General features: G+C 44.6%; 1 protein-coding gene across 3 annotated transcripts; it reads left to right on the top strand.

The window, feature by feature from the left end:
* Positions 1-5,015: 5,015 nt before the first annotated feature.
* LOC121659944 (neurotrypsin-like) lies at positions 5,016-24,910 on the top strand. 3 transcript variants are annotated; one of them, XM_042018676.1, is made up of 16 exons: positions 5,016-5,106; positions 5,222-5,515; positions 7,552-7,597; positions 8,821-9,057; positions 10,311-10,434; positions 11,136-11,311; positions 11,801-11,957; positions 12,799-12,977; positions 13,380-13,521; positions 14,571-14,773; positions 15,723-15,864; positions 16,093-16,319; positions 16,878-16,956; positions 17,202-17,324; positions 17,847-18,127; positions 19,648-24,910. In XM_042018676.1, exons 2-16 carry the CDS (start codon positions 5,444-5,446, stop codon positions 19,956-19,958), a joined length of 2,499 nt encoding a protein of 832 aa, XP_041874610.1. In that variant the 5' UTR covers positions 5,016-5,106; positions 5,222-5,443; the 3' UTR covers positions 19,959-24,910. The 3 variants fall into 3 exon arrangements, with proteins under 3 accessions (XP_041874610.1, XP_041874611.1, XP_041874609.1); XM_042018677.1 differs by having other exon boundaries at positions 5,076-5,515; positions 11,810-11,957; positions 16,114-16,319; XM_042018675.1 differs by having other exon boundaries at positions 5,076-5,515.
* Positions 24,911-25,735: the final 825 nt, after the last annotated feature.

Here is a 25,735-nt window from a genome sequence, read left to right as displayed (position 1 = left end):
AAGAAAATTTATTAACAGAATTAGAAGTAAAAAGGGTAATGAGAACTAAAATAAACCTTTACAACACTTTTGCTTCCCAGTCCCATTCTCTTTCCACCAGCCACCCAAGGAGACAAAATATGAGGTGATTTTGGTCAGTCTTTCACTTCCTAAAAATCTTTTTCCGGTACGCATGAGGAAGAGAGTTTCTTTCTTCTGCTGTGCTGTGGGATCCTTTGCATGGGAGATAGTTCTCTGCAAACTTTTCCAGCATGGTTTCAACTTCATGTGTAGCAGTCCTGCCTGAACCTGCTGTAACGTGAGTCCCTCCCACGGGTGAAGCAGTCTTCCCACAACTGCCCAGTGTGGGTCATTTTAGTTCATGGGGTGAGCTGTTCTAGTTTGGAAGAAAGGGTCCCCTCTCTCTCTCTGTTCCTTACTAGATTACAGCTTTTCAGCATCCCCTCGCTCCAGCGTGGACACTCTTTCTCAGGGGCTGCAAGTGGATCTCTGCATCCCCCTGTGCACCTCATGAATTACAGGGAAACAGTTTGTTGTACCATAGCCCTCACCATGGCTTGTAGAAAAAATCTTAGCTCCGACACCCGGAGCGCCTCCTCCCTCTCCTTCTTTTCACTGACCTCAGTGCCACTATGTTGGTTCTCTTAATGTGTCCTCACTTTTCCCTTTTCTCTGACTCTGGAGAAAGTTGGTGTCTGTAGGTTCATTTGTTCTCAAGTTCCATCAGTTGAAAAGTTCTTTGAGAGCTTTGCTGCACTGAAAAGGTTGATTTCATCTGGACTTCATATTGGGAATTGTTCACCATGTTCATCGCTGGCCATGTGGTCCCTGCTGGCACCGTGCGGGCGGCCCTGGCTGCACGGCCCTGGCCTCAGGAGGGCCCCGGGCACACGGTCCCAGGCTTGGAAGGGCTCCGGGCACACGGCCCCCCCACTGCGATGGGCCCTGGCGACCGGCTCACCACCCCTCAGGAGAAGAAAAGAGACTTTTCCCCTGGTTTTTCCTTTCTTAAATATGTCATCAGAGGCATTACCAACTTGTCTAATTGGGCTAATAACCTGCCCATTATCAGAGCCTTCAGCAATTTGCTCTGTGCTGAACATAGAAGTTTCTAGCAGCTTTCCTTCCACTCCACCAAAAACCAGGCTGTGTTGAACCAACACATACATTATACATTGGTAAGTATCAAATATAATTTTAACACAGAAGTTTGTGGTTTAGGCCCTCTGATGTGCAGGTGGGACAGGTATGGTGCCACATGAGTTTGATTATTTTGTCTGTATTGTAATAAAGCAAGACCAGTGTTTGACTTGGGCAACTCATAATCTACAACAAAATGTTTCATTGTCTTTTGGTAAAAAAACTAAAAGGGGGAGAGAAAGTTGAAGCATGGACTGATAATTGAAATAATGTAATTAATTTTTAGTTTTGATGGGGGGGTGGGGAGGGTGGTGTTTCCACTACAGTACTACAAAACTACAGGCAGGTTCCTGGGACCAGTACCTGGTTGGTGAGAAAAATGCAGTGTCTCGGAGAAGTGTTATAACCACTTATATCAGTAATTCTTTTGGGTGTGTTGAAAAAGCAGAGTAAGAGGGGAGTCAGGCACATACTGTGTGATTACCCACAGGTAGCTGTAGAGTTTGCTGGAGCTGAGTCCTCTGGAGCCCCAGGCTGGTATCTGAATCACAAAAAATTTGGTCAGGTGAATGCTTTCAAGTTACTGAAGCAATTTTCATTTAACTGTTACTTACAGTGGCTCATTAGCAGATTATCCACAGGGTAGCTTGTTCTTTTGTTGCTATTATGGCATAATTGAGTCTTCCAGAGGACTTGGGGTCAGTAAGAATACAATATCCCCATCTGAGTTTGGGAAAACACTTTGGTTCTATGACATTTTGCATTTTCTGTCCAGAAGACACTGTGAAAAGGAATGCTACTTGCTGTTCCTGTTTCTGGAGGATACAAGCTAGGTTGGGAGTGAGGAACTGATTCACCTCAGTTGATGATGATTTTTCTTCGTATTAAAACTTGGAATATAAGCATAGTTTTGCATCTCTTAAGATAGCACCTGTGCTGAAGGTACCAAATTCTAGTGTCTGTGAAGAACAGTCTTACGTAAGAGGCTGTAATAGAGACACTTAATACCTTTTTCTATTTTGAAATTTTGCACAGCTCCCACTAATCTGAACAGCTATTTTTGGATTATACTGCTTCATGGTGAGCATCACAAATTCAGTTGTTTGGGTTTTTGTCTAACCTTTTACACGTCTACTATAAGCTTGAAATTACTATGCTAAGGTTTTCCAATCCTTTTATTTATTGAGAGGAAGGAAACAATGCTTTTCAGGTGCACCCAGGTTTTACAGTGCTTCCTTTAAAAGTACTTGAGCAATTCTTTTGCTTCTTTTGCTGTAACCAAAAACCCTCCAGTTACTGATTGTCCTTGACAATTTCAGCTGCTGCCCATTTTCCTGTATCTCACCGTTAAGCTTATGCTGGGTGTCTAAATGCATTCTGTGATATGCTCACATTGAGGATCACTCCATTAATAGTTCATGTGGGTACCCACAGGGAACGGCACTGTTCTTTCTGAGTTGGGCTTTGTACCACCCCATGATGCTGTTGCTGGGGAGTAAAGAAATCTGACTTCTGGTGTTGAGCACACTGGTTAAGAAATTGCTGCAAAGACCTGTATGTGATTGCGTGGTGGGGAAAGAATTAAACAAAAGCTGACTAGCTGTTCTACCCTCCTAAGTCGGATTTACAGGATTTAAGCAAATCTGCTGGAATTCCTTGATCTTATTCCTGTAGCTTATAACTTGACTATTATACTAGCTCTGGGTATGATTGCGATTGCTGTTAACTACTCCTTTTAGGCTTTCACTGTGGAGGTAGCATTAATATTTCATCTGGTCTTGATGAATAGTCATCCTGCCAGTTCAGGAGAAATAGGCTGAATTCCAGAGAGCCAGGAACATTTTAGAAGATGGGATTTGTTGTTCAGAAGGGTCAATACAGAAAAATCTGGCAAAATCAAGGCAGACTCTGTAGAGAATCATAGATGTACTGTAACAGAATTATGCATATATCAGGGTGAGAAGGTGACTAATGTTGAACAGTGGATTTAGATAGTTACAACTACTTCAAATTTGCCCATACAGGAAAGTTCAGTTTTACATTATCTGTAGATACATTACTGGTCTAAACTACTGTAGTTATATTGGTATAATTCCCTTTTGGTCTTCCTTTTCACCTTGGAGAGTAGTCATGAGAAGCTTTTGAGAATCTGAGATCCACCTCTCTCAAGAAATGGCATTACATGTGCCAGAAAAACAGGGTAGTCTTGGTGAGAAGGAAATAGTTCCAGAAGAGAACCTACCACAGAAGAGACAACTGCAAAACCCACTATATATTTCCAGTTTGTCGTTCTTCCAAAAAGTGAATACAGGCTTGGCCTTCTATTGCTTTTGGTACACTGGTCTGTGCTTCCTTTAAAATTACTTTATCTATTAAATCGCTTTATTTAGGAAAACTTTGCCTTGAGAGGGAGGCAACTCAGAAGGTAAAGTGAGAGAAATCCAGTGCAGACTTCTGCTAGAGGTGTTAAACCCTGTGTCAGAGGCCTAAACAGTGAGCATCTCATGGGATGGAATTCTGAATGAGCATCAACAACCTCTACTAAGGAGCTAATTTCTCTGAATGCTAACAGAATTTGTGTTCCTGCTTCCAGTATATCCTTTGCTTGTGTGTTCACTGGAGTAAGTGGTTCTAAATTCTAGCACAGTCCCATATTTTTATTTTGTTTTGCTCCTTTGTGCTAGTGCTGCCTGAGCATTACAGTGGGATGTAGCATCTAAGCTATTTCCATCCTCTGTTGCCCTGATCATCTGCCTCCCTCACTATGAGGATATAGGAGATTTGCTCCTAATTAACTGAGTGTAATTCTTGGCCAAATCCACTACAGGAACAGCTCCTTTCTACCACTTAGCGACTCCTGTAAAAGATCCAGCATGTAGTGAAATTTCCTTGCCTTTGATGAGTGACTGAGAATGAGGCAACACAAAACCGTCACATGAAGTGAGTAATGGGCAAAAGTGAAGGAAGGAAAAAAAAGAGGCTTTTTGTCAAGCCAGTAGATTTTTAGCAGCCTGTTCCTTGTTTTTATGCTGAAGGTGTCTTTGGAAGTGCTACTCAGCAGACTTGGCCAGAAGTGAGCTCATTTCTTAAGGTGACCTTCATGTTTCATGCTGTAGAACACCATGAGTTAATCCCTCCAAAATCAGAGTAGAAGTACAGGAAATGCCCATTAAACTGAGCTGGGAAGCAGCACAAGAAACATGTAAGAAAAAGACTTCCAAGATTGAACAGCATCAAATGAACTGATTGCCTTCTTAGCTTTAATGGTGTTTAAAGTTTGTAGCCTTGAACCCTAATTCATATGAAGGAGCAGCAAGCTGAAAACACTAAAACCCTCCATGGGATGGGATTGGTCATGGTATTACCATAATGATTAACCCTCTGGAAAGCATCCTAGCCAATTGAGGGAAAATATAGGCCAAGGTCAAGGAGACACTTGATGGCAAAGTTCTCTGGTGGCAGTACCCATGATGGCAAGATACAGGGCTGAAAATTGGGAATGCACACTGGAGAGGGCTGTGCCACCTGTGGGTTTTCCGGGGGAGATCTGGAAGCTGCCTAACATGAAGTTTTCTGGGTTGCATTTACCTGGGTTCAAATGTGAGGAGAGCTGACCTCGGGAAGCTGCAAGCTGCTAATCGAGGAGGCAGCGGTGGGGGGATAAAGTCCAGATTCCTTCCAAGAAGTCTAATCTCTGGCAAATGTGCGCGCACACGCCGTTGCCTTTCCCAGTTGTTGCTGGGGGCTTTGCAATAGGACACAGCCCCAGCTCCTTGTCGTGCTGCAGCCTGTGTGCCTTGGGAAGAGGAGGAAGAGGCAGCTGCTGGAAGGAGGCATTGCAGGACAGGAGAGGAGCGGGCGGCTGGCCCCGCCGCAGGGCAGAAGGGGCGGGGAGGCGGAGGCTGGCACTGGGAGCAGCGCGTACCTGGAGCACGGAGGAGGCTGTGGAGAGGAGGGGACAGCGGGGTGAGGAGCGCTCCACCGCCTGTCCTCGCCTCCGCCCGTCTTCGCGTGGGCTAGAGAAATTCGGGGGCATGTTCTGCTCTCTTATTTCTCTCCCTTCTTCTTCCCCTTTCTGAAGAGAAGAATCAAGGAGGAGAGATGGGGAGAGGAACAAGAAAGTGAAATCCTAAGATTCTGCTGGGAGCTTTGATCCCTTTCCTCGCATCCCTTTCCCTGCATAGAAATGGAAAAGGCACCCCGCTCCCTCCGGTGCGGAGCGGCTAGCGTGGGAAAGCAGAGCCTGGCAGCTGAACGAGAATGTGATGCTTGAAGAACCTTCTGCTCACTTTGTACATGAGGGATGGAAATCTCCAAAATACTCGGGCTCCTGGTAGAGCTCTCAAGTCTGCTATCCTGTCTCAGATGCGTGGAGGTAAGAAAAGGTTATTTTTCTACCTGCTTGTAAGAAGTAACATGGCTCTTTTAATATCCTCACTATAAGTGGGTCTTGTTATTACTTGAGTAAGTTTTTTAGAGCATTTAGGCAGCTGTGGTCTCTGGGAAGGACTGAGGACTTAGGGAGAGATCACTGTGCATATGAAATTCAGAAAAACAAACCAGGAAAGTAGGCTGTACAAGGGCTTGCAGATGCTTTGGCTTGGGTTTGCAGTGTTTCTCAGGCACTGCAGTGACCCTGGCTGGAGAGATCCTTTGTTTCTGTTCTTTGCTGATTGTCTCTCTTGCTGTTGTGGACAGATGATTTATAGCTGCATGGACCTGGGGCAATGCCTGTGGCACAGGCTGTTTGCACTGAATGTAATTGGTGATGATGGTCAGAGTTGGGGAATTTTGGAAGCTGCTACAGAAACTGGCAGCAACTAATCTTTCATTAGAAGGGAAGCTTATTACTTGGACTGCAGTACTTTTGTTTATGGCCCAGTTCCAAGAAGAGAGAGTCCACTCTCTCATATATATCGTGTTATTAATCTGACCCATCCCTCTATCACAGGCAGGTTTACGTGTGTCTGCAGGTGTACACTAAAAGCTAGGGGTTGAGGGACCTGAATTGTGGTGCAGTCACAAAAGTACAGCTTAGCTTACTTTCTACTCTCTGCAAAGAGCTTTGAGATCTTCAGGTAAGTCCTTCAGCATTGTTGGTCCAGAAACCATTATGTGGGCTTGCAACAGCCTGATACATGCAGATAGATTTTTGGCTGAAAAGGGTTTATCTGTGCATCCCTTTGTGCATACGCACCTGAGATCTGATCTGCTACTTCTGAACCATGTCAGGAATTCATCTTCCATATGCAGTATCCCATTCTGATTTCTGGAAGGTAAAGCTGGAGCTTGGCCATGGTTGTCAGCACCTGCTGGAACATATTCATAAGCTTGATTTGAAAATGATATCTGACATGAGTAGGTGTTGTTCTTGTCAGGTTTCTGTGGGAATTATCTCTGCTTATTCCAGAAGTGGATTTGTTTTAGTTCCAAATTTAACTTTTCCCCTTTTCCAGGGAGAGGTGAAGCTGAGAGAGGCAAAATTACTGCATTTTGAAGAAAACCACAATCATTACTAATAGCTAGTATTCTTTAGCTGCACATCTCTGCTCTGTGAATTACAACCCTTTGTTCATACAAAAGTATTAGATATGTTCATTAAAAATGTTTAGAAAGTAATTAAACTACAAGGAGCTAGCAGAAGCATGTACAGTTTCTTCTTTTCACTCTGGGTCTGTGAAGGTTCTTGCACTTGCTTGCACACCATGTAGTGGTGTTGAGTGGAGATCTGTATCTTTCAAGTCTGTAGTCAAGTTACAACCACAAAAACCACTGCATACAAGAGGAAATGCAATTTTGGGGCCAGACAGGATGCTAGAATTCTGAGGACTTTGGTATTTTTTGGTTTTAGCTATTTAACCCCATTTGGATAATAATACCGTAAGCCAGATCATATTTTCAAGTATTAAAAACAAAATCCTCAAAAAGCCATGTTGGGTTTTCTTCCCTGGATGTTTCCCACTTTATACATGGATGTTTATTACCATTTTAACAGGTATTCTGGGGGCATCATCCTGTCACTCATGTCACTCTGCTGCTGTGGCTATAGATGACTTGCCCTATAAATAGAGAGAGAATGAGTAGTTATTTTTCTTACTGATAATAATGATTTTCTTCTAGATTTTCTTTCCATAGGCATCTTACTCAGACTTCCAACTCTGTTGGAAACAAACAAGCAGAATCCTGTAATGCAGTGCTTAGATCAAGGGTAAATCTCTGTGGGCCAGTAATTATTCATTTAGCTGTTAGTGGATAGAGCTATGGTTGTATTTGAAGAGGAGCAATGGGGAGACCAGGGAAGAGGCTGGTTACTGGGGTGTGTTTGCCTAAAGCTGAGCTGCTTTTAGGACATGCCCATGTTTATTTCATTGGATAATCATCTCTCTGCTTTTGCTCTGTTTCTTTTCCCAGGCTTTCCTGGGATCCAAGCCCAGCGAAAACCATTTGCAGAGTACAGGTAAGAACAAGAAGTTATTAATTCAGTCATTGGGCAGATTCTTTCCTACAGTGGTGATCTGAGACCATAGGCATGATGAACCTCTGCTACTTGGCCTTCTTCCTTTCTTTCCATCACTTCTTCAATCTTTTCTCTTGCCCCAGTGTCTGTTTATCTCTTTCACCAACATGGCCAGACTATTTCTGTTTCTTCATGTTGAATGCTCCTGCAGCTCCCTGCTCCTCCCACATGTTCTTTTCCTTTAATCTATTTCTCTGCATTGGTCTTTTTTGCATGCTTACCTTTCCTCTGCTGTAATAACTACTGAATTCTCATACACCCCCTCTGCGTGTCCCAGTTGATGCCGAGCATATGGTTTGTTTTCCAGACACCAATTGGCAACTGCTTCTCATTTTTGTACCTTGCATTTAACCTTCAGCTGTCACTTAACCCCTCTGCGCTTGGCAGTGGCTGGAAGGCAAAAGACATGAAGCAAAGTTTCTTTGTACCCTTGCTATTTGCCCCATGTGCAGAAGGGTTTTCTGAAAGTGTTGGCTTCATTTTGTTTACTTAGTGAGTAGAACTATAAATGTTGTCCCTTTCTCTGTCTACTCTTTCCATCTTATGGACTCTGAAAAGCCCACAGAACCTGGGGTTATTTTCCCACTTTGTTATTTCAGGGTCATGAATGGAGAGTTTTCTTCTTTTGTTAAGGACCATCATAAATTAATTATTGGGTATTTTTACACTGCATATTTCACATGGGCACTGAAACACTGGCACCTGCACTTTCACCAAGATAAATTCCCTTTCCCTTCCAATACATTGGCCAAGTTCAGATAAGCCAGGTGATCTGCTGATGTGTATAGGGAACATACATACAATGAACTGCAGTGTCATTTCCCACCTTCCTGCTTTATAGAGTGCTGCTCCAAAGTGACTACATGTATTGCATGTACAGTAATGGGAATCAGCTCAAATTGTCATGTTTGGGCCCTAAGTTAATGCTTTTCAAAGGTCTGTCGGGGCAGTTTATTGCTTCAGATCAATTTGTGGTTTAGATAGTGAGTATTATGAACATTCTTTGAGCAGCACCTGGAAGAGTGATAGAGTTGGAATCAAGCAAGCAGCAGTTGAGACTGCAGACAGGGGGTGTTTCACATAACCAGCTGGTGTCTCCCATGTTGTCTGAGCTTCAGTGTGTGATGCCTTAGGTGATGCTAACACTCCCTTCCTGTGCCCAGCGCCCAGCGTGTGTGCTGTGGGACCTCTCGGGTACTACAATGGCTCGCTGGCGGTCACCGAGGCCGGGGCAGAGTGTCTCAACTGGGCAGAGTTCCCTGATTATGTTCAGCAGTACCCAGACCGTGGCCTGGGGGACCACAACTACTGCAGGAGCCCCGACGGGGGAACGACGCCCTGGTGCTTCTACCGGCTTGTGTCAGGGGCCATCGGCTGGGCCAACTGTGACTGTAACCAAGGTAATGGCTGCGCTGCCTCAGGGCTTAGGCCAGAAATGTGTGCTGCACAGACTTGCAAGTGGCAGGTGGAACACCCTGTGAAAGATGCACAGTACAAGGACTGTTCCAAATTGTTGAAATAATTAGTACTAGAGGCTAGCCTGTGTGGGAGAAGAACGTCTGTATATAGTAGGGGGTGGATTTAAGCTGCTGTAGCTGTAATGCCTTGTATAGATGTTTTATTCTCATACAAGGAGATGTCTTTTGTTTTCTACTGCTAACTTATGCCACTTTGAGAACATTTTTAGTTATGTGGAAAACAACCCACTTCTGCTCCTTTAGGGTCCATATCAGAACATTCCTCATGTGTAGCAGTTCAAATATAACAAGAAAAAAATCTTCTGTGGCAAGGCAGGTCATAGGCTTGTGTTAAACTTCCTCAGTGCTGGCACAAGGACTGCTGCTTACTTTGAGGCAAGCAAGGAGCTGAGCTCTCTCAATGCACTGGCTGCTGTGCAGCATTCTTGGAAATGTCCTGTCTGCTGACTTTCCTTGCTTTTCCTGCATTTTGCAGAACAGTTGAAGCACCAGTTTAATCAATGAATTGACAGTCTTTTCCCTTCCCAGTGGATGTACTTTCAAAGATGGCTTCATTAAAGGGAAGGATATAAGTGTAGTGGTGTTGTGTGCCTGCACTGAGGTACTACAGACAGGAGTGTCCTTCTACAAGTACATAACTGAACGAGGAGATGTGCTTTCTAAACAGTGGTAGATATTTTTGGTGGGGTGGGAATTGAAAGGGCTAAACACTGGCACTTGTTTTTCTTAGAGAAATTAGAGAGGATTCATCTGCTGTTACTGAACATCTCACTGTAGCAACAGAGTCATGCAGGTGAAATGGTTGATGGAAATAGATCAGTGGAGTGTCAGGTGTAATTACATAGCCTGCCATTTTCATACACCGTTTCAAGATAGCATGTACAATCATCCCCAGAAGGAGAATCCCGGAGCTGTGGCAGAAGCCAAATTTCCTGCTGGTGTTACCATGGATTTGAAAAGAGTGTAACACCAACCACCCTCCCAAGCAGCCATTGTTGGGACTGGGAAGGTGCCACATCCCACACTCCTTCATGCACATCACTTTAGTGCCAGCACAGGCAAAACAGAGATGAAAGAAGCCAAGTTCAGTTCAGCTCTTTAGACTTGCTGGTCTAAAACTTCATCAGCAGATAGCAGCTGGTTTTTGGTTGGTATTTTCTTTCCTCTTTTGGAAGGTGCTGTGCGGTTGGCTGAAGACAGTAGTGTGGAGCTGTACTTCAATGGACTCTGGGGTACCATTTGTGCTGACCACTGGACTGACTGGGATGCCAGTGTTGTCTGCAGGCAACTAGGTCTCAGGTGGGAACCTCAGTCTGGTTGTGAGAGTTACATGCTTGTGTGGCTTTTGAAAGAGCAACCTCTGTGGTTACAGTCCCTTTGGCACAGTGTGTTGGCTGGTGGAAAGGAGTTTGTTTTGTGGGCTAAATTCCCACTTACCAGGGTCCTTTTGTACTGTTTTCTTTCTGTGGCTACATCCAACCCAGTTAGCATTTTTTTAAAGAATAATTTCTGCTTCATGCTTCAGGCTGTGAAAAGTGAGCTGTGAGATCAAATTCCCTTTTTATGATCATCAGCTGGAGTTACTAAGTGATCTAACAGAAGTTTTAGCAGTATGAACCCTCTTTGGGTATCTGGGATTTGGATATTCACACTTCCAAATAGCAAGGAGATAAGGTCCACAGAGAAGGAAGGTGATTCAGATAGTTTGGTGTTTGAGTCTGTTAATGGGTTTGTTCATTGCTCTCAAACAAGGGTGCAATTTCTGACTATACCAACTCCTCTGCAGTAGGCAGGCACAAGAAAGGGTTAGGAAGTGTTCTGTGTTTGCTTGTGCTTTCCCATTAGACTGTAAATGGTCACCCCTTTATGCACTTCCAATCAGCTGGGCACACTGGGATGTGAAATTGTCACAACTGGACTAGAGAGTCACAACAACTGAGGGAACTTGTAAGTCAAGCTGGCTGTGACATTTCATTGCTCTGTTGCATCCTCTGTACCAGTGAGATCGGCACAGCTGGGAAAAAGAGTCATCCTGGACCATGGCCTGTTCCCGTGCACCTGCAGTCAGCAAACTGCCATGGAGATGAGGAAGCCCTGCTGCAGTGTGCCTATCAGGAAGCTGTGTCAGGAGCTTGTAACCGGGGGAGTGCTGTGGTAACCTGTGTTCCTCCAGAAGGTAAATCTCCAGGGGAAGTTTGCTCCCTGCATCTTCCATCACTGTTGCTGATAAGATGTAAAATGTGAAGCTGTGGAGAGAAAATAACTGGAAAATGTTCTTCTTTCACCTGCTGTGCAGGTGACTTTCTTCCTTCCATTGGAAAATTGTCTATCTCTTCCCAATCCCAAATACTCATAATGGGTATACATCTCAATCACTGAAAGATGGCTGATGCTTATGGTCACATGCCCTTTTTATCAAGCCAGGTTTTTGTCTGCAGGCAGCAAACCCCTGGTCACCACAGCAGCCAGTTAAAGAGCTGTACTCTGGATCAGCAGTACCTCACTCTGGGGGCTGCAATCACAGGTGCTTATGGGGGGTTTAGAGGGGAGGATGTGGTAAGAGAGCATCCCAAGAGCTCTTCTGGCTAGAGAATGGTTCTACACCCTGAACTGCTAGATGTGCTTTGTCTCTGTCTTGTTCTGGTGTGCTCTCTTTGCCTTTCTGGAAGCACAGGTGTAGGTGCCCCACTGCGTATAGTTGGGGGGAAGGAGAGCTTTGAAGGGCGAGTGGAGGTTTACCATGATGGCAAGTGGGGAACCATCTGTGACGACCAGTGGGATGACCGGGATGCTGAAGTAGTCTGTAGACAGCTGGGACTCAGGTAATTTCCCTGCTGTATGTCATGCAACAGTAATAGAAGTAGGCAGAATGAAGAACATGAGAACATGTCCCTTCACTATATTACCAGCCCTTCCTACAGGAGATATACAGAAACCCTGGAAAACATAATTCTGGACTAATCATCATATGAAGGCATTTTGTACCCCATTCCTGTCAATTTTATGGGTTTGTGCTGTGTAAAAAATATTTGGCACATTCCTGTCTAAGGATTGTTTGTGTTTACCCCTGTTCATCATTTTTGCATACATGTCCTAATGCAAATCTTGTTGGCCTCAGTGACAACTTGTCATGGTGATTTCCATATGTGAACTGCAGTTGCTTACTTGGTTAAGTTTAAACACCTCCAGTTTCACTGGCTGCACTTACCCTCTTCAGACAGGAAAGCAAGTGAGAACACCTCATTCTCCTGTGTGCCATTCAGTGCTTAACATGAGAGCTGTTGTATACTGAGCATTCTTGAAAATCACATCAGTACAGGATTATTTCAAATAGATTATTCAAATTTGAGATCACTCAATCTTTGGGAATTTTGCCTGTTATGAGATTGTAACTGAGACTGATGTTACATCATTGTCTGCAGAAGTCCCCATGTGTCTGAACTGTTCATGTTGTAGTAACATTTTTGTTATTTGTTGGAAGGGCTTATTACAAACTTTCCAATAACATATTTCAATTAACAGTAGGCAACTCCACTGTGTCAAAAATACACATGATCTATGGGAGGACAGTGACCCAACACAGGAGAGTCCCTGTGCAAGAGAATCTGAGGACATAAGACTGTGACCTTTCTTACTGAGCATACATGTCTGTAATGTTTACAGTGGGACCCCAAAAGCCTTGTCATGGGCTCACTATGGGCAGGGATCTGGCCCAATCCTGCTGGATGAAGTGCAGTGCTCAGGGAATGAACTCTCCCTTGATCAGTGCAAGAAGAGCGACTGGGGACAGCAAAACTGTGACCACATTGAAGACGCTGGGGTCTCCTGTGACCCTTTCACAGGTACAGAAGTACCACTCTGCCAGTCAGGTGCAGTCGGTCTTACCCTCACATTACTTGGCTTGCTCAGCAGCTAACCCTCTGGTCCAGGATCCTGCACAGCTTCCATGCATGGCTCCCACAAGGGCTGCCAGATGTGGAGGCAGAGAGCAAGGGAATGGATCAGAGGCAGACTTGATGGTGTTCCCGCAGTTTTGCTTAGGTGGTGTGGAAAGGCTGAAGTGAATCCTCCCTTGACAGATGGGCATGTTTGGAAGCAATGAACATTGTTTCTTGAGTACCCACGGACATCTGTGTCTTTTGTTTCTTTCATTCATGGGTGGTACAGAGACCTAGCAATGGTGCACAGGCTGTTGCTTTTCTCCCCTGCTGAGTGCTGCCCTTTCCTTCTCCCACCCCTTGCAGAGGGCACTGTCCGGCTGGCTGGCGGCCGCAGCCCTGGCGAAGGCAGGGTGGAAGTTTATTACAATGGAGACTGGGGCACAGTGTGCGATGATGGCTGGACAGACCTCGGTGCCCAGGTGGTCTGCAGGCAGCTGGGCTTCAGGTAGGACTGAGAGTGTGTGTAGTGTCTGTGCTTCCTAATTTCAAGGATTAGATTCCATCACCCTTCACTGGAATAGGCTGGACCTTAATCCTTCAATGCTGTCTTTGTTAGAAGGCTTATTACCATTATACAACTTATTAAGGAAAGATTAATAGGTATCCACATCCTTTTCAAGGGGCAAAAATAAGTCTATTATCTCTCGCTTCAGCCTGTTTCGAAAGCAGATAACAGGCTTAATACAATCTTTATGAACCCCTCAGCATTGTCAAAAAGTTCTCTTTAATGCTCCTTAAATTTGCAGGTCTCACCTCTGCTCTGTCAGTGCAAGGATATCACCTATCTGCTCCATCACCTATATGAATCACCTGCTTCAGTAGTTGAACAAAGACCATCAGGGCAAAGAAAGAGTAGTAATAGGGATTTTCAGCCCATTGCTGAGCTGTCATCCCTTCAGGCAGGAGTTTGGGAAAGATTTAAAATCAGGATACTGTAGTTTTTCAGCTAGTAAAGTGGGGTTTTGTGGATTTTAAAAAATATTATTAGGGTCTCCTTCTAAAATTTCAACTTTATAGACAAAAAAAGACTAAATGAAATTCTTCCCTATGAGTTCAGCTACATACTGTGTTTGTCATCTCTTTTAGTGCCTAAAAGTTTGTAGCTTTCTGCAGTTCAATTCCAGGTAGCTGCTTCCTATAAAAAGAACTAGAATTACTCAAATGTTGACATTTTTGATGCCTCCTCTGCCAGCCCCTCTCCAAATTGATGTACCTGGTGCCACATCTGCAAGGCAGCCTCTGCTGGCCCTCTGTGCCTTTGAATGGGGCTTTGTCCAGACACTAGAAAATGGACTGGTCTCAGCAGACCTCCCTGAATACTGAAGCTGGTGAGATGTGAAGGTGCTTGGTTGCCATCCTGTGTGTCCACTGAGTGGTTTAGGTCAGGAGGCCACCAGTACCACAGTTAAGAATGGGAGTTTCTCTTTGGATATGAGCTTGGGTCCCTGTGTGGCATTTGGAGTTTTAATGTTATTTTCTGTTTCCTTCCTCTAGTGGTCCTGCTTTCCTGGCCTCTGAAGGGGATTATGCTGCTGGCCAAGGCTTCATCTTACTGGATGACGTGGCATGTGTGGGGACAGAGCTGTCCCTCCTGGACTGTCCCCACAGCAACTGGGGGCAGCATGACTGCTCCCATGCTGAGGACCTGGGAGTCCGCTGTTCCCCAGAAAGCAACACGGTCATGGATGGCAGTCTGGGTAACTCACCTTGCTCTTGCCCTGAACAATGGGGAAGTTTCACCTTCTGGTCTATTCCCTTGGAAGCTCTGGCAGATGTGGGAGTTTTCCCTGTGCTGTTTCAACAAGGGGTCTGCTTTTCGAGGAGGAATAAGCCCTGGCTGAATTGGGGCACAGCCACAAATCTGTAGCTCCACCAGACCTACTATCAGATCAGCAGATAAATTGAAACTGGAGAGAGCTGTATTGGCAGTCTCTGAAACAAACCTGAGGGGCTGAGGGACAGTGGCTGCCTTAGTGTGCCATTGCTCAAGGGAACCCTTTACCTAGACCTTTTACTGGTGTGTTTACATTAGTGCCACACCTCGCCAAGACAAGAGGACTTCACATGCAAGGGGTTGTTGTTTGCACTCCCTTGCGTGGATGGCACACTTCTAATTAAAATTGTGAAAGTATTTCATGTTAGCGTAATTTCCTCATTTATATAATGCCTGATACTCTCCCCTTTCCTTACTACAGGATACTTTCCACTTTGTGAGACATTTTTTATTGAAATAGTTGGCATCCAACATTTTTGTTTTTCCTGGATGCAGAACTCTTCTCTTGCTTACAATCAATGGATTTTTTCCCAGGCATGTTTAAGCTTGTCTAACTCTTGGCTCAGGAGTTAATAACTTTCTTTCTGTTCTTGTTCTCCTCTTTACTCAGCTTTCAGAATATGATCCACTGATGATTTCCAGTATGTATTAAATAAATTAATATGTATGTAGTCTTCTGATTCAGCACAGAGGTAAAATGTCTCATATAGACACACTTTTTTTCTTTTTCCCTTTTTTTTTTTTTTTTTTTTTTTTGCTTGTTTTAAGCTTACTGATGTCTGGGATTCATCTTTTTCTATAGAACCCAAGTTTTGGATACCTGACCCCTCTGGTGTTTTTGCTTGCAGCAGCACATGTGTTTTCTCCTTCAGGGCCTCCCATGCGGCTGGTGGATGGAGAAAGCACCAAGGAGGGCCGGGTTGAGGTATTGCTGAATGGGCAGTGGGGCAGTGTCTGTGATGATGACTGGACAGACAGAGATGCCGCAGTGGTTTGCAGGCAACTGGGATTCAGGTAGGAGCTGTGGTATGGGCATCTTACAGATAGAAACAGCTCTTGGGGGAGCACTTCTAGACTTGTTTCTGGGGGCTTAGTTTTCGTTTTGGCACACCCACATATGCTTGAGGGAGTAGGCTGCTCTTCTCACTGTACTGCTGTCTGTATGTGGAGTGACATGTAAATATTATTCGTAAAATGTGCTGGTCCCTCAGGTTCACTTGCCTCCTGCTCACTGCAGATTAGCCACCCTCTCTCTAATTGCAGTGGTACAGCAAAAGCCAGGGCAATGGCTTATTTTGGTGAAGGCCATGGGCCCATCCATCTGGACAACGTAGAATGCAGTGGCATGGAGCACAACCTGGAGCAATGTGCCAGGCCTGACACGAGGATTCGCAGCTGCTGGCACAGTGAGGATGCTGGGGTGATCTGTGACTATATGGAAGACAAGGTCCAAGATATCAGGAGAACAGGTGACATGCCCATTTCTTCTATGCAGGAATCTGGAGCTCTGGTTGTAGGATCTCTGCATGCTTTTGTGGTTTCTCCCTGTCATTCTTGTCTTTGGCTGAAACTTCACCTAGAAAATAAGCATGTCCTGTCCTGCACCTCCTAGTTTTTTCTTGTTTTCATTGTATCTTCTTAGCAGCACAGAGTGTTCCAGATTGGTGTAAGAAGCTCCACCCCTGTCAGGCCTTTGAGCCTGCAGAACTTCCCTACAGCCAAGCCACTATACTCTTCCTTAGAACAGCAACCATAAGCAAGCTTTGGGGTTTAGAGTACTGAGGAAGTATAGATATAAGTCCCATTCCTGGCATAAGACTATAGAGACTGCAGGTAAGCAGCTCCAGTGAAATTAAGGAAACCTATGGGATCAAATCTTCTATGAATTCCATATGCACAACACAGCGCAGTTGATTACCTTGAGAATTAATGCCCTCAGAGAAGGTGAATGGTATTTGCCTCTGTGACAGCAATGCTGATGCATAAGGTGAAGATCCCTACCCAACTGCTCTAACTTTGCTATGCAGGTCCAGAGTCTGGTGTGTGTGGGATGCGCCTGCTTCACCATCGCAAGAAAAGGATCATAGGTGGAAACAAGTCTCTGAGGTACTACCCTGTAATTGCTGAGAGAGCCAGACTGGTTCCAGCTTTCCACTGGGCTCTGGAAATAGCCTGGCAGATGCTGCCTACATTAACACATTTTCACTGGTGATTTTTGAACTTGGTTTGGACAGTGTGCTATCTAGGGAAGAATGCAAGCCAGCTGAGCCCAGACAGGACAGAGTGGACGGGAAACGAGGGACATGGCTCCCATGTGTGTGACACCTCTTATTCCTCTATTTCTTCTTCAGAGGCAGTTGGCCATGGCAGGCCTCACTGCGGCTGAAGGGTTTTCATCGAGATACTCGTCTGCTGTGTGGAGCAACACTGATCAGCAGCTGCTGGGTGGTGACTGCAGCCCACTGCTTCAAAAGGTATGTTTGGGAGTGGGGAGCCCCGAGGGATCATCAGTGATGAACAAGATAACCTCATACAAGTTTATCCTCCCAGCCCAGTGGAACCACATGAGCAGTTTCTAAACCATAACCAAGGTTATGATGTGTGTGATCTTGGAGTGCTTATGGGGATGACTCAATATAGACTTGCTTTTTTCTTCCCTGCTTACACCTGGCCTCTTAACTCTGAGGCTGTACAGCTTAAAGGGAACCAGCATTTTGCCATTCTTAAGTGCTTTAAGGAACTGTGAACAGGTCAGTTCACAAGCCTGTTGCAACTATAGTAATCATTTTTATAGGAAAAAAGTCCTGTGCATGGTAGATACTGATTTCGGACACCAAATCTGCAACAGCTGGTGTGATCATATCTGCTAAAGAGGTCCCACAGTCCTGCAGCTGGCACTGTGGTGTGAGGAGGTAGTTCAGTCTCATAGCAACTGAGACGTGTGTCTGCTTCCCTCTTGGTAGGAATATCAAGATCTTGAGTCTGTTTTTCTCCAGGTTTGGTGTTGATGTGCGGCGCTACCTCCTGCGGGTGGGCGATTACCACACAGGCGTGAAGGATGAGTTTGAGAGGGAGCTGCCCGTGGAGCGGATTGTCCTCCACAAGAACTACTGGGCTGGCAGCAATGATAATGACATAGCCCTGGTCCGGATGCGGGGCAGAGAAGGGCACTGTCTCTCCTTCAATCACCATGTTCTGCCCGTCTGCCTGCCCGACAGGAGAGAGAGGTCTGACATCAACAGGCAAGCCTGCATCATCTCTGGCTGGGGAGACACAGGTGAGTGGTGGGGCTTTGAGGGGCAAGAGGGGTGAGGAAGTTTGGCTTCAGAAGCCTATATGGGCCATTAATTTATGTCAACTCAAGGCTATGTTTTCACTGCTCCTATTGTCTGTGCCAGCGCATGGTGCTAAGGAATGGGGAGATGAGGTGGGTTTTGTGCTGTTGTGTTTTCTTCTGATTTTGAGGCTTATTAAGTCAGCTCAATATTGGTGAAAGCTTTGGTTTCCACAGCATCCCTCTGAAACTGTGGGAGAGACAAATGTTGCCATCTGGCCACGGTCCTCTCTTTCTTCCCATTTCTACATGTTTCCCACAGCAGACCCCTAAGGGAGCAGCATGTGCAGAGCCACTATACCAAGCCCATGGGAGGCCCCCATGTTTCCATGACTTCCTGCCTTCTTCATGATACTCTTATAGTGAAGTGAGGGCTTAGAGGTGGAAGGAGCCCTCTGAGAGGGAAATCTCTCTCAGACTACCTTGCTTGATCTCCCTGTGTATTTCTGCAAGCCCAGATGGGCTCTGAGTCTGGTTTCTTCCCTGGATTCAAGACAGCCTGGACCTGTCCTGTCTGAGCACATCGCTGTGAAGTTTGCTAGGTAAAAGGGAGGAGGGAGGCCTTTCTGAGGCTGCTATGACTGGAGAAAAGCCATATATTTAGAAATACTTCCTGCCAAAATCCCCAGGAGCTCTACTGTTGATTTTGGACTTGCCCATCCTTCTCAGCTGTTTCCCCAGCTGTTTAACTGCAAGTACATATTTGCCTTTGGAGTCAGTTGTGCCAGTTGCACATGTCACTTCAGGATGTTTGGGATGGATCAAGGAGCAACTTAGCCATGTAACTACCTTAAGCTGTACTGGAGCTTAGTGGAAAGAATCCTTCCCACGCACCAAACCCAGCTTTCTCAATGAGGAGCACTTACCTACTACCTTGTGAACTTAGATAAATCTTGGGCACAGAAAGGTCATCCTCTAATATAGCACATTAGCCTTGTGTTCTGAGCAACCCTGGGGTAATAAAGAAATTTGATCAAATAGACACAAATCTGGCCAAAGATAAAGTGAACTCCCTTTGAATAATATTTGAATGCCTTTGAAACATCTTCTAAAACTTCTCTGAGCACTGAGCACTTAACAGGTACTACTGCATTTATTCTCTTGAGAAAACACTGTCCTTGCATTACTGAGGAGGAAATGGAGGTTTGGAGAGGTGAAATAAATTTGAGCAAGGTTCAAGTTACTTGTTGGCAGAACCAGGAGCAAGACTCATCCTTTGATCTAACCTTTTTCTACAACCATCTTCCCCACATCTTTGATCTTACAGCTCTTTTTTTGTGGTCTGGCTTGGCATCACTGTTTTCTGAAGTTCTTGTGGTTCAGAGATGCTGAGCTCAGCCTATTTCTGTGCTGCAGATTTGACATGAAATGTATAAGTGTTTGTTTTTGTAGGGAACACTGTTGCACCAGGTTGCTACTGTTGTCTGTACTTGAATGAGTCTGGCTGGTCTGTTTTGTTCCAGGAAAGTCCTATTCAAGAACCCTGCTGCAGGGGGTGGTGCCCCTTCTCCCACGGGAAGACTGTGAGGCCCGTTATGGGCGGAAGTTCACCAACCGCATGATTTGTGCTGGGAACCTCTCTGAAGATAAACGGGTGGACAGCTGTCAGGGTGACAGTGGAGGGCCACTCATGTGTCAGAGATCAAATGGACGCTGGATCATTTTGGGCATCACTTCCTGGGGGTATGGCTGTGGTCGGAAGGATTCACCTGGTGTATACACAAAGGTCAGCAAATTCGTACCCTGGATCAAGAAAGTGACCAAGCTAAAATGAAAATGACTGAACTCTAGGAATTTCAGCATATGGTCCTTTTGCCCTGCAGCAGCAGAAGGCTGAGGCTTGTGGTCTGTGACTGATGGAGATTTATTTTGTCATTGGACACTGGCAAAAGACTTTAATGTAGAACTGAAAGGAAAAGAGTTATGACTGATTCTTTAAAGTCTTTGGTTTCGCTTTAGTCTGTAATCTGTAAGCAGAGAAAGCAGGTGCACAGTGGTAACACCGATAAGTATGCATTGCTCTAAATATCTGAATCCTGTAATGCAATCAAACTTATTCCTTTGCCCTGGCACACAGAAATGGTAGAAGTAGAGAGAGACCTACTGCTGCAAATCTATTCCTGGTTGTATGTTTGGACAGCTGGAACATGCTGCAAGGAGAGGTGAGATGCTTGGAATATGGCCCCAGGTGCTGGCATCGTGGAAATCTTCAGATATTTTTTCGTAACAGCTCTCTTCAATTCCAGGAATCAGAAGATTTGACCTGAGTTGAGGAACAGGCCAAGAGTTGGGTTTTTTAGCTTCCCTGTTATGTCTCTAGGGGGAACCTTTTCTCTTCTGAATAGTAGGTCTGCTTCCATACGATCCCTTTCAAGTGTCTGCCTGTACTGAGAGATGCTTGTCCCCCCTGCTGTAATCCTCTGTCACACACTTCCAGCTGCCAGATGCTATGGTTTCATTGCTGCTTTTTTGCTATAGTAGTTTGTGTGTGTGGTTGGGCTTTTTTTGTTTCCTTAAAATAACGTCTTCTAGAATCAGTTGTTGGTGTGAGAGGCAGTAGCTTTCTTGCCGTCAAGATTACTAACAAGAACTTAAAAATGTGACCTCAAGTGGCTGAATAGACATGTTATTTTTCTTTAAATCCAAATGTAATGTTAATATCAAACATTCAGGTGTTGAATCGTGATTTAACAGCACTGTGGTGACTTCCTATTGGCCCTTTATTCATCATAGTTATTAGCTGCCCTTTGTTTGTGCTGCTAGTCTTTAATATCTCTGTGTTCAGAGTTTTCCATGAAACATGGAATCACTCCTGGGGTATAGATACACCTCAAGCAAATTACTCACTCCTTGTGAAAAACAGTAAGTGTCCTGCAAAGCAGCTTCCCATTTTCCTGAAGTGTGTCCTATTCTTGAAACCTCTGGGCTATGCCTCCTTTTTTGTCTTCTTTGTGTTGTTTCTCTTTTCATTCCTCTCAGTGAGAGTAAACTGGCTTAACTTGAGGGTATGCAAGCACTGTCATCAAGCTGTAGTTCTCAGCCTGGACAGATATAATGCTGAGACAAAGCAAGGTTTATTGAATACTACAATTTCTTCCTTCTGTCTCCTCCAAACAAATGAATTGTGTTCCCTCTTATGCCTTAAGCACTTTTTAAAGTTAATTTTTTATTCTTGAGTAGGTAAAAAAATGTAAGTAGACAGAAGGGCTAAGTGCCTTAACGGTTGTGCAGTGCAGCTTCTTCTCACTGTGTGCAGATAAGGCAGAGAGAAGAAAGCTCTGTGCAGGAGCAAAAAGCTTTGATGTATAACCAAGGGCTCGAATGTGGAGGATTAATACAGGATGGGACACATAGAACTTGTGCTAGATGTGCATATTTTGGGTAGGCAGAGTCTGGAAGGTCTGCACTCAGGGCATTGAGATGTTCAGTACCTGCGTATTACCAATGCAAGAACAAAAGGCAGAGCACAGTGTGTGGATTAGCAATGTCATATTGCATGTGATGATGTGTGTGACAGAGTTCTAGAAATTGCCTTGGGTTCAAGAAGTAATGATTGCCCAAACCTTTAATTTGTCTTCTATAAAATAGCTTAATGTAAAGGTGCTGACCTGACTAGGTGGCTGATTTTTGTGTGTGAAGGCTAAACTAAACAGTTTCACTTACCCTTTCCAGGTGTTATAGGACAGCTGGGCTACCAGTGTTGCAATGGACTGTTTTAAAATTCTGCTTGCAAACTTTATTTTAACAAAGAATTGTCAGCATCTTTAAAACATGCAATGTCAGGACTCCTGCAAACTGGCCTTTGAGACAAACCTGATCCATTTGTGCCTCTTCTTGAGGTGCTGAATGTCTTCAGCGCAGGTTTGTGCTGATAACCCTGTTTAAAATGCCAGACTGATCCCTTGGCAGCACTGTGCTTGGCTCCACACTGGCTGTGTTGTCCTATGGCTGCTGGCAGAGTCTCTAAAATGCAAGCTGCAGACTGCTCCTTATCTCCCAGGAATTAAAATGCCAAGGAGACCGAGGGCAATTATGTCACAGACCTCTCATCTTGTGGGGGATTAAATGCCAAGTTCTACACTGGCAGGAGCAGTACCTGTCTGGGAAACATGGAGGGATGTGGCTTTCACCTTCAGCCTCCCCTGAGCCAGCATGCTACAGCAGCTCAAATGCTGTGCCTTGGGTGCTATCATATCTCTAGTTTAACCTGGTTTGATCTTTCAGTTTATACCCATAACCCCAACAGGCATAGGAACACCCAAAGGATGACACTGTGAGGTTATTTCCCTAAACCTACTTAGCAGGTGACCATTCAGGAGTTAGCATCAATTACCATGTAACACAAGTGAGATGCAGGCCTGGCATTGTCTTCTGAAATTCCCATGTTCTGTTTAAAAATATTTCTTTCTCTTAGATCTTATCACTATGAAGGCTGTGAGAACTCTTGTAATTACCACCCTGCAAGTCCTGCATGAGCCGGGAGGAGGGAAGGAAGTATCCAATCTCCTTTGCCTGGTTTTATACCTTACTGGCACTGTAGGCAAGCCTGTCAATACTTTCCTACATTAACCTGGCCTGTTGCTCTTCACTGTTTAACCTGGGACTCTGGCCCAAACCAAACTCAAATGCTTTGCCACTGAGGCTTACTGGAACTGCCTGGTTGGATGAGCAACACTCAATCACCCTAGAACTGTATTTTATAATGTTGGACAGCAGCAGATGTTTCAAAAGATAGTATGTGTGAGTTGTACTGAGCAAGTTTTAACAACATTCCTTTTGGGGAATTTTGTTCTTGCCCATTTAAATTAATTACTTGCATTACTATTATCATCATTAAAAATGGAAGTACAAATACTTGGTCCTCTAGGTGTTGTACAAACACTGTGCACTATCCTTTTTTCTTTTTTTTTTTCCCTAAAGTATAAGAGTTTATATCTCTAACTTTAATGTAACCAGCCTTCATCTTCCATATAAATGTTTAAATTTCTTGGTTTTAGTCCAACTAAGCTCTCAATCTCAGTATTTTCTGGCAATGAAAACCATTATAATTTTATTCTCCATAGCACATGATTTCTTTTTATGGTTCCTGAATTAATTGCCTTTTGTTTTCATTGAGTACCATCTGTCCTTGCGTTCTCAGCCACGAGAGGAAATAAGGGGCCTGGCTTTATATTCTCTGTTATGCATTATTCTAGAGATAGTTCCTTTTCTAAGACTGTGGCTTCTCTGTCTCTCTTCAACCCAGACTGTCTAGGTGTCTGATAACATGCTGACTATCTCTGTGTCTTCTCCTTCTGATGGATCTTTAAACTTTCGTAAACAACTGAATGCAATATGCCAGGGGAGGCTGTATCCCCTGCTGATTATTTGACTACAATTTTCTATAGCAGGGAATTCTGTAAGTGATTTCAGTGCTGTACACTGGAGCTAGTTTTAAACTTGCTAGTGTGGTCCTGGTGGCAGCCTTGCTACAGGGGGATGAAAACCCACTGAGGTTAGTTCCCCCTGTGTCTCAGGTAGGTGCACCAGTCCCACTGAGCTCACAGCAATTGCTGTAGGTCTGTCTGGGGAGCTCTGGGCAGGAAGCACCTGGAGAGCCGTGTAGAGCTCTGCCTGTGCTGACACATGTGAAGGGCTGAGACAATCCACCTTCACAGCATTAGTTCATTGGATAAGGCTAATGCATGTACACTGCTTCCAGGAGCTGAGAGCTCAGCTCGGTGGCTGCACTGTGCCAGGTAGATGCTCTGAGAGAACTTTCCATAGCAGAGTGGCACGTCATGGTTGTGTGAGAAAGGGAACATCCCTACGACTGGCTAGGAGCATTCACAGCAGTAGAGACATGGCTATGGTAAGCATCTAAGGAGCAGCTCTTAGTGCTGCAGGTATCCCTCTTTGAGAGAATGCCCCAGTGCTCCAAAAGCTGCCCCTGTACTGGGGTCTTCCTGACCTGCAGTGGTACTATATTGAACCTCTCCACACTTTGGCCAGCTGAAGCTGAATTAAAGATTTATCACTTTCTTGTGGCTGAACCCTGTTCTGATGATTTCTATGAATTATGTTCTAGGCTATAATTAATCAGGCAGCTGTTAATTAACCTGGACAGGATGTCGATCATCCTTATAATCCCTGTAAACTTGTAGCAGAAAATAACAGATCTGTTTCTCAAAGGTATTAATGGAGGTAAGGAACCAGGAAAGTGGGTATTTGCTATGTCGGGGTAACAGAGGTAGGTCTGCCTTTTGTCTGTCTTCCTTTTTTCCTGAAGCCTATATGCTGAAGTGTCTTCACCCCAAAAGAGCTGCAGTGATCCATCGACCACTTGAAGACAGATTTTTATGTGTATATTCAGCAATCAGATGAAAGCTTTTGAGAGATGAACTACACTGTGGTATTTAACACTATCTTGATAGACTCACTGGGAGTTTCTTGCAGCTAGAGGGAACAGAATCTGGTGGTAACCAAGTTGGGACTGCTCCTTGCAGAACAAGGCACTGTGAGCTGGACCAATGCACATCTCCCGGGCTGCATTTTTACTTGTTTGGAAAAATACTTAATTTTCCACATCAAAAACTTGTTTGTGTAGTAGCCTACCCAAGTCCTATTAAAATCCCTTTCTACTAAGGGCTGAGTACCTCTGAAATCAGTCAAGTGCCAAAGCTGTCGTGTCCCCTGGATCAACACCAATGGCTCACAAGGTATGTTAATAAACGGATTATACTGTGACTGTGTGGGGCTCTGTCTTATTTTTAATAACGGAATCTGTTCCAAGGGCAGATTTTAGGATTTTTTTCAGCACTGAGTTAAGTTAATTAAATTTCTCTATTAATGTTATTTTTAGAGACGCTTCAACATGCTAAAGCGTGTTGCAAAGTTGGCATCATGTTAGCTACCGTTACAATGAAAGGCAACAGTTCTTCAAATGCCACACTTTTTGCCATTTGGAACAAGCAAAGAGCAGGTCAGCTCATTGCATTTAAAAGTTAAGAGGCTTTAATACATCAGCTTTCTAATTTGTTGTTAAAGGTGATCTTTCTATACAAATTTTGTTCGGCATGACTTAGTCTCCTTTTAGTCTCCGATTCATGTGTCATCACTCTTACGAGTCAAAGCCTCTGGAAAAGTGGAAGTGGGATAAGAGAAATGCAGTTTGAATGAGCCATTGGTTCAAGAACACTGTTATACTCCACCCATGCTGCCCCACTGCTGAAACCTGAACTTCTCTAAGAAAAGTCTGTCTTAAAACATAGTCCAGCTCCTTGCAAGATCTGCACTTTTTCCAAGTCTTTAGGATTAGACTGATGGTGTAGCTGATGCCTGCAGACTCCAAGAATTATAGTGTGTAAGTTTTTGCATGTACTGACTCCAGCCTGCTGTTGGGAACCAACATGCACTCACTGAAGAAAGGACTGCTTGTGGTTAACAGTTTCCTCGCTTCATGTCAGCCTTTGGGGTTTTCTGCATCTACCTGCATTTCCCTTCTTGCTTGTGCAAAACTGGGAAGCAGAGTTCGGGCATTTTATCTGGCCTTCCATGGGTCAGCAGGCACCG

The sequence above is a fragment of the Corvus kubaryi genome, unplaced genomic scaffold (assembly GCF_017639235.1).
Source record: "Corvus kubaryi isolate FWS band 111438036 unplaced genomic scaffold, C.kubaryi_AGA036_p1.0 138, whole genome shotgun sequence".
NCBI classification, from domain to species: domain Eukaryota; kingdom Metazoa; phylum Chordata; class Aves; order Passeriformes; family Corvidae; genus Corvus; species Corvus kubaryi.
Note: the sequence above shows the minus strand (reverse complement) of the source record. Positions and strands in the feature narration are given on the sequence as shown.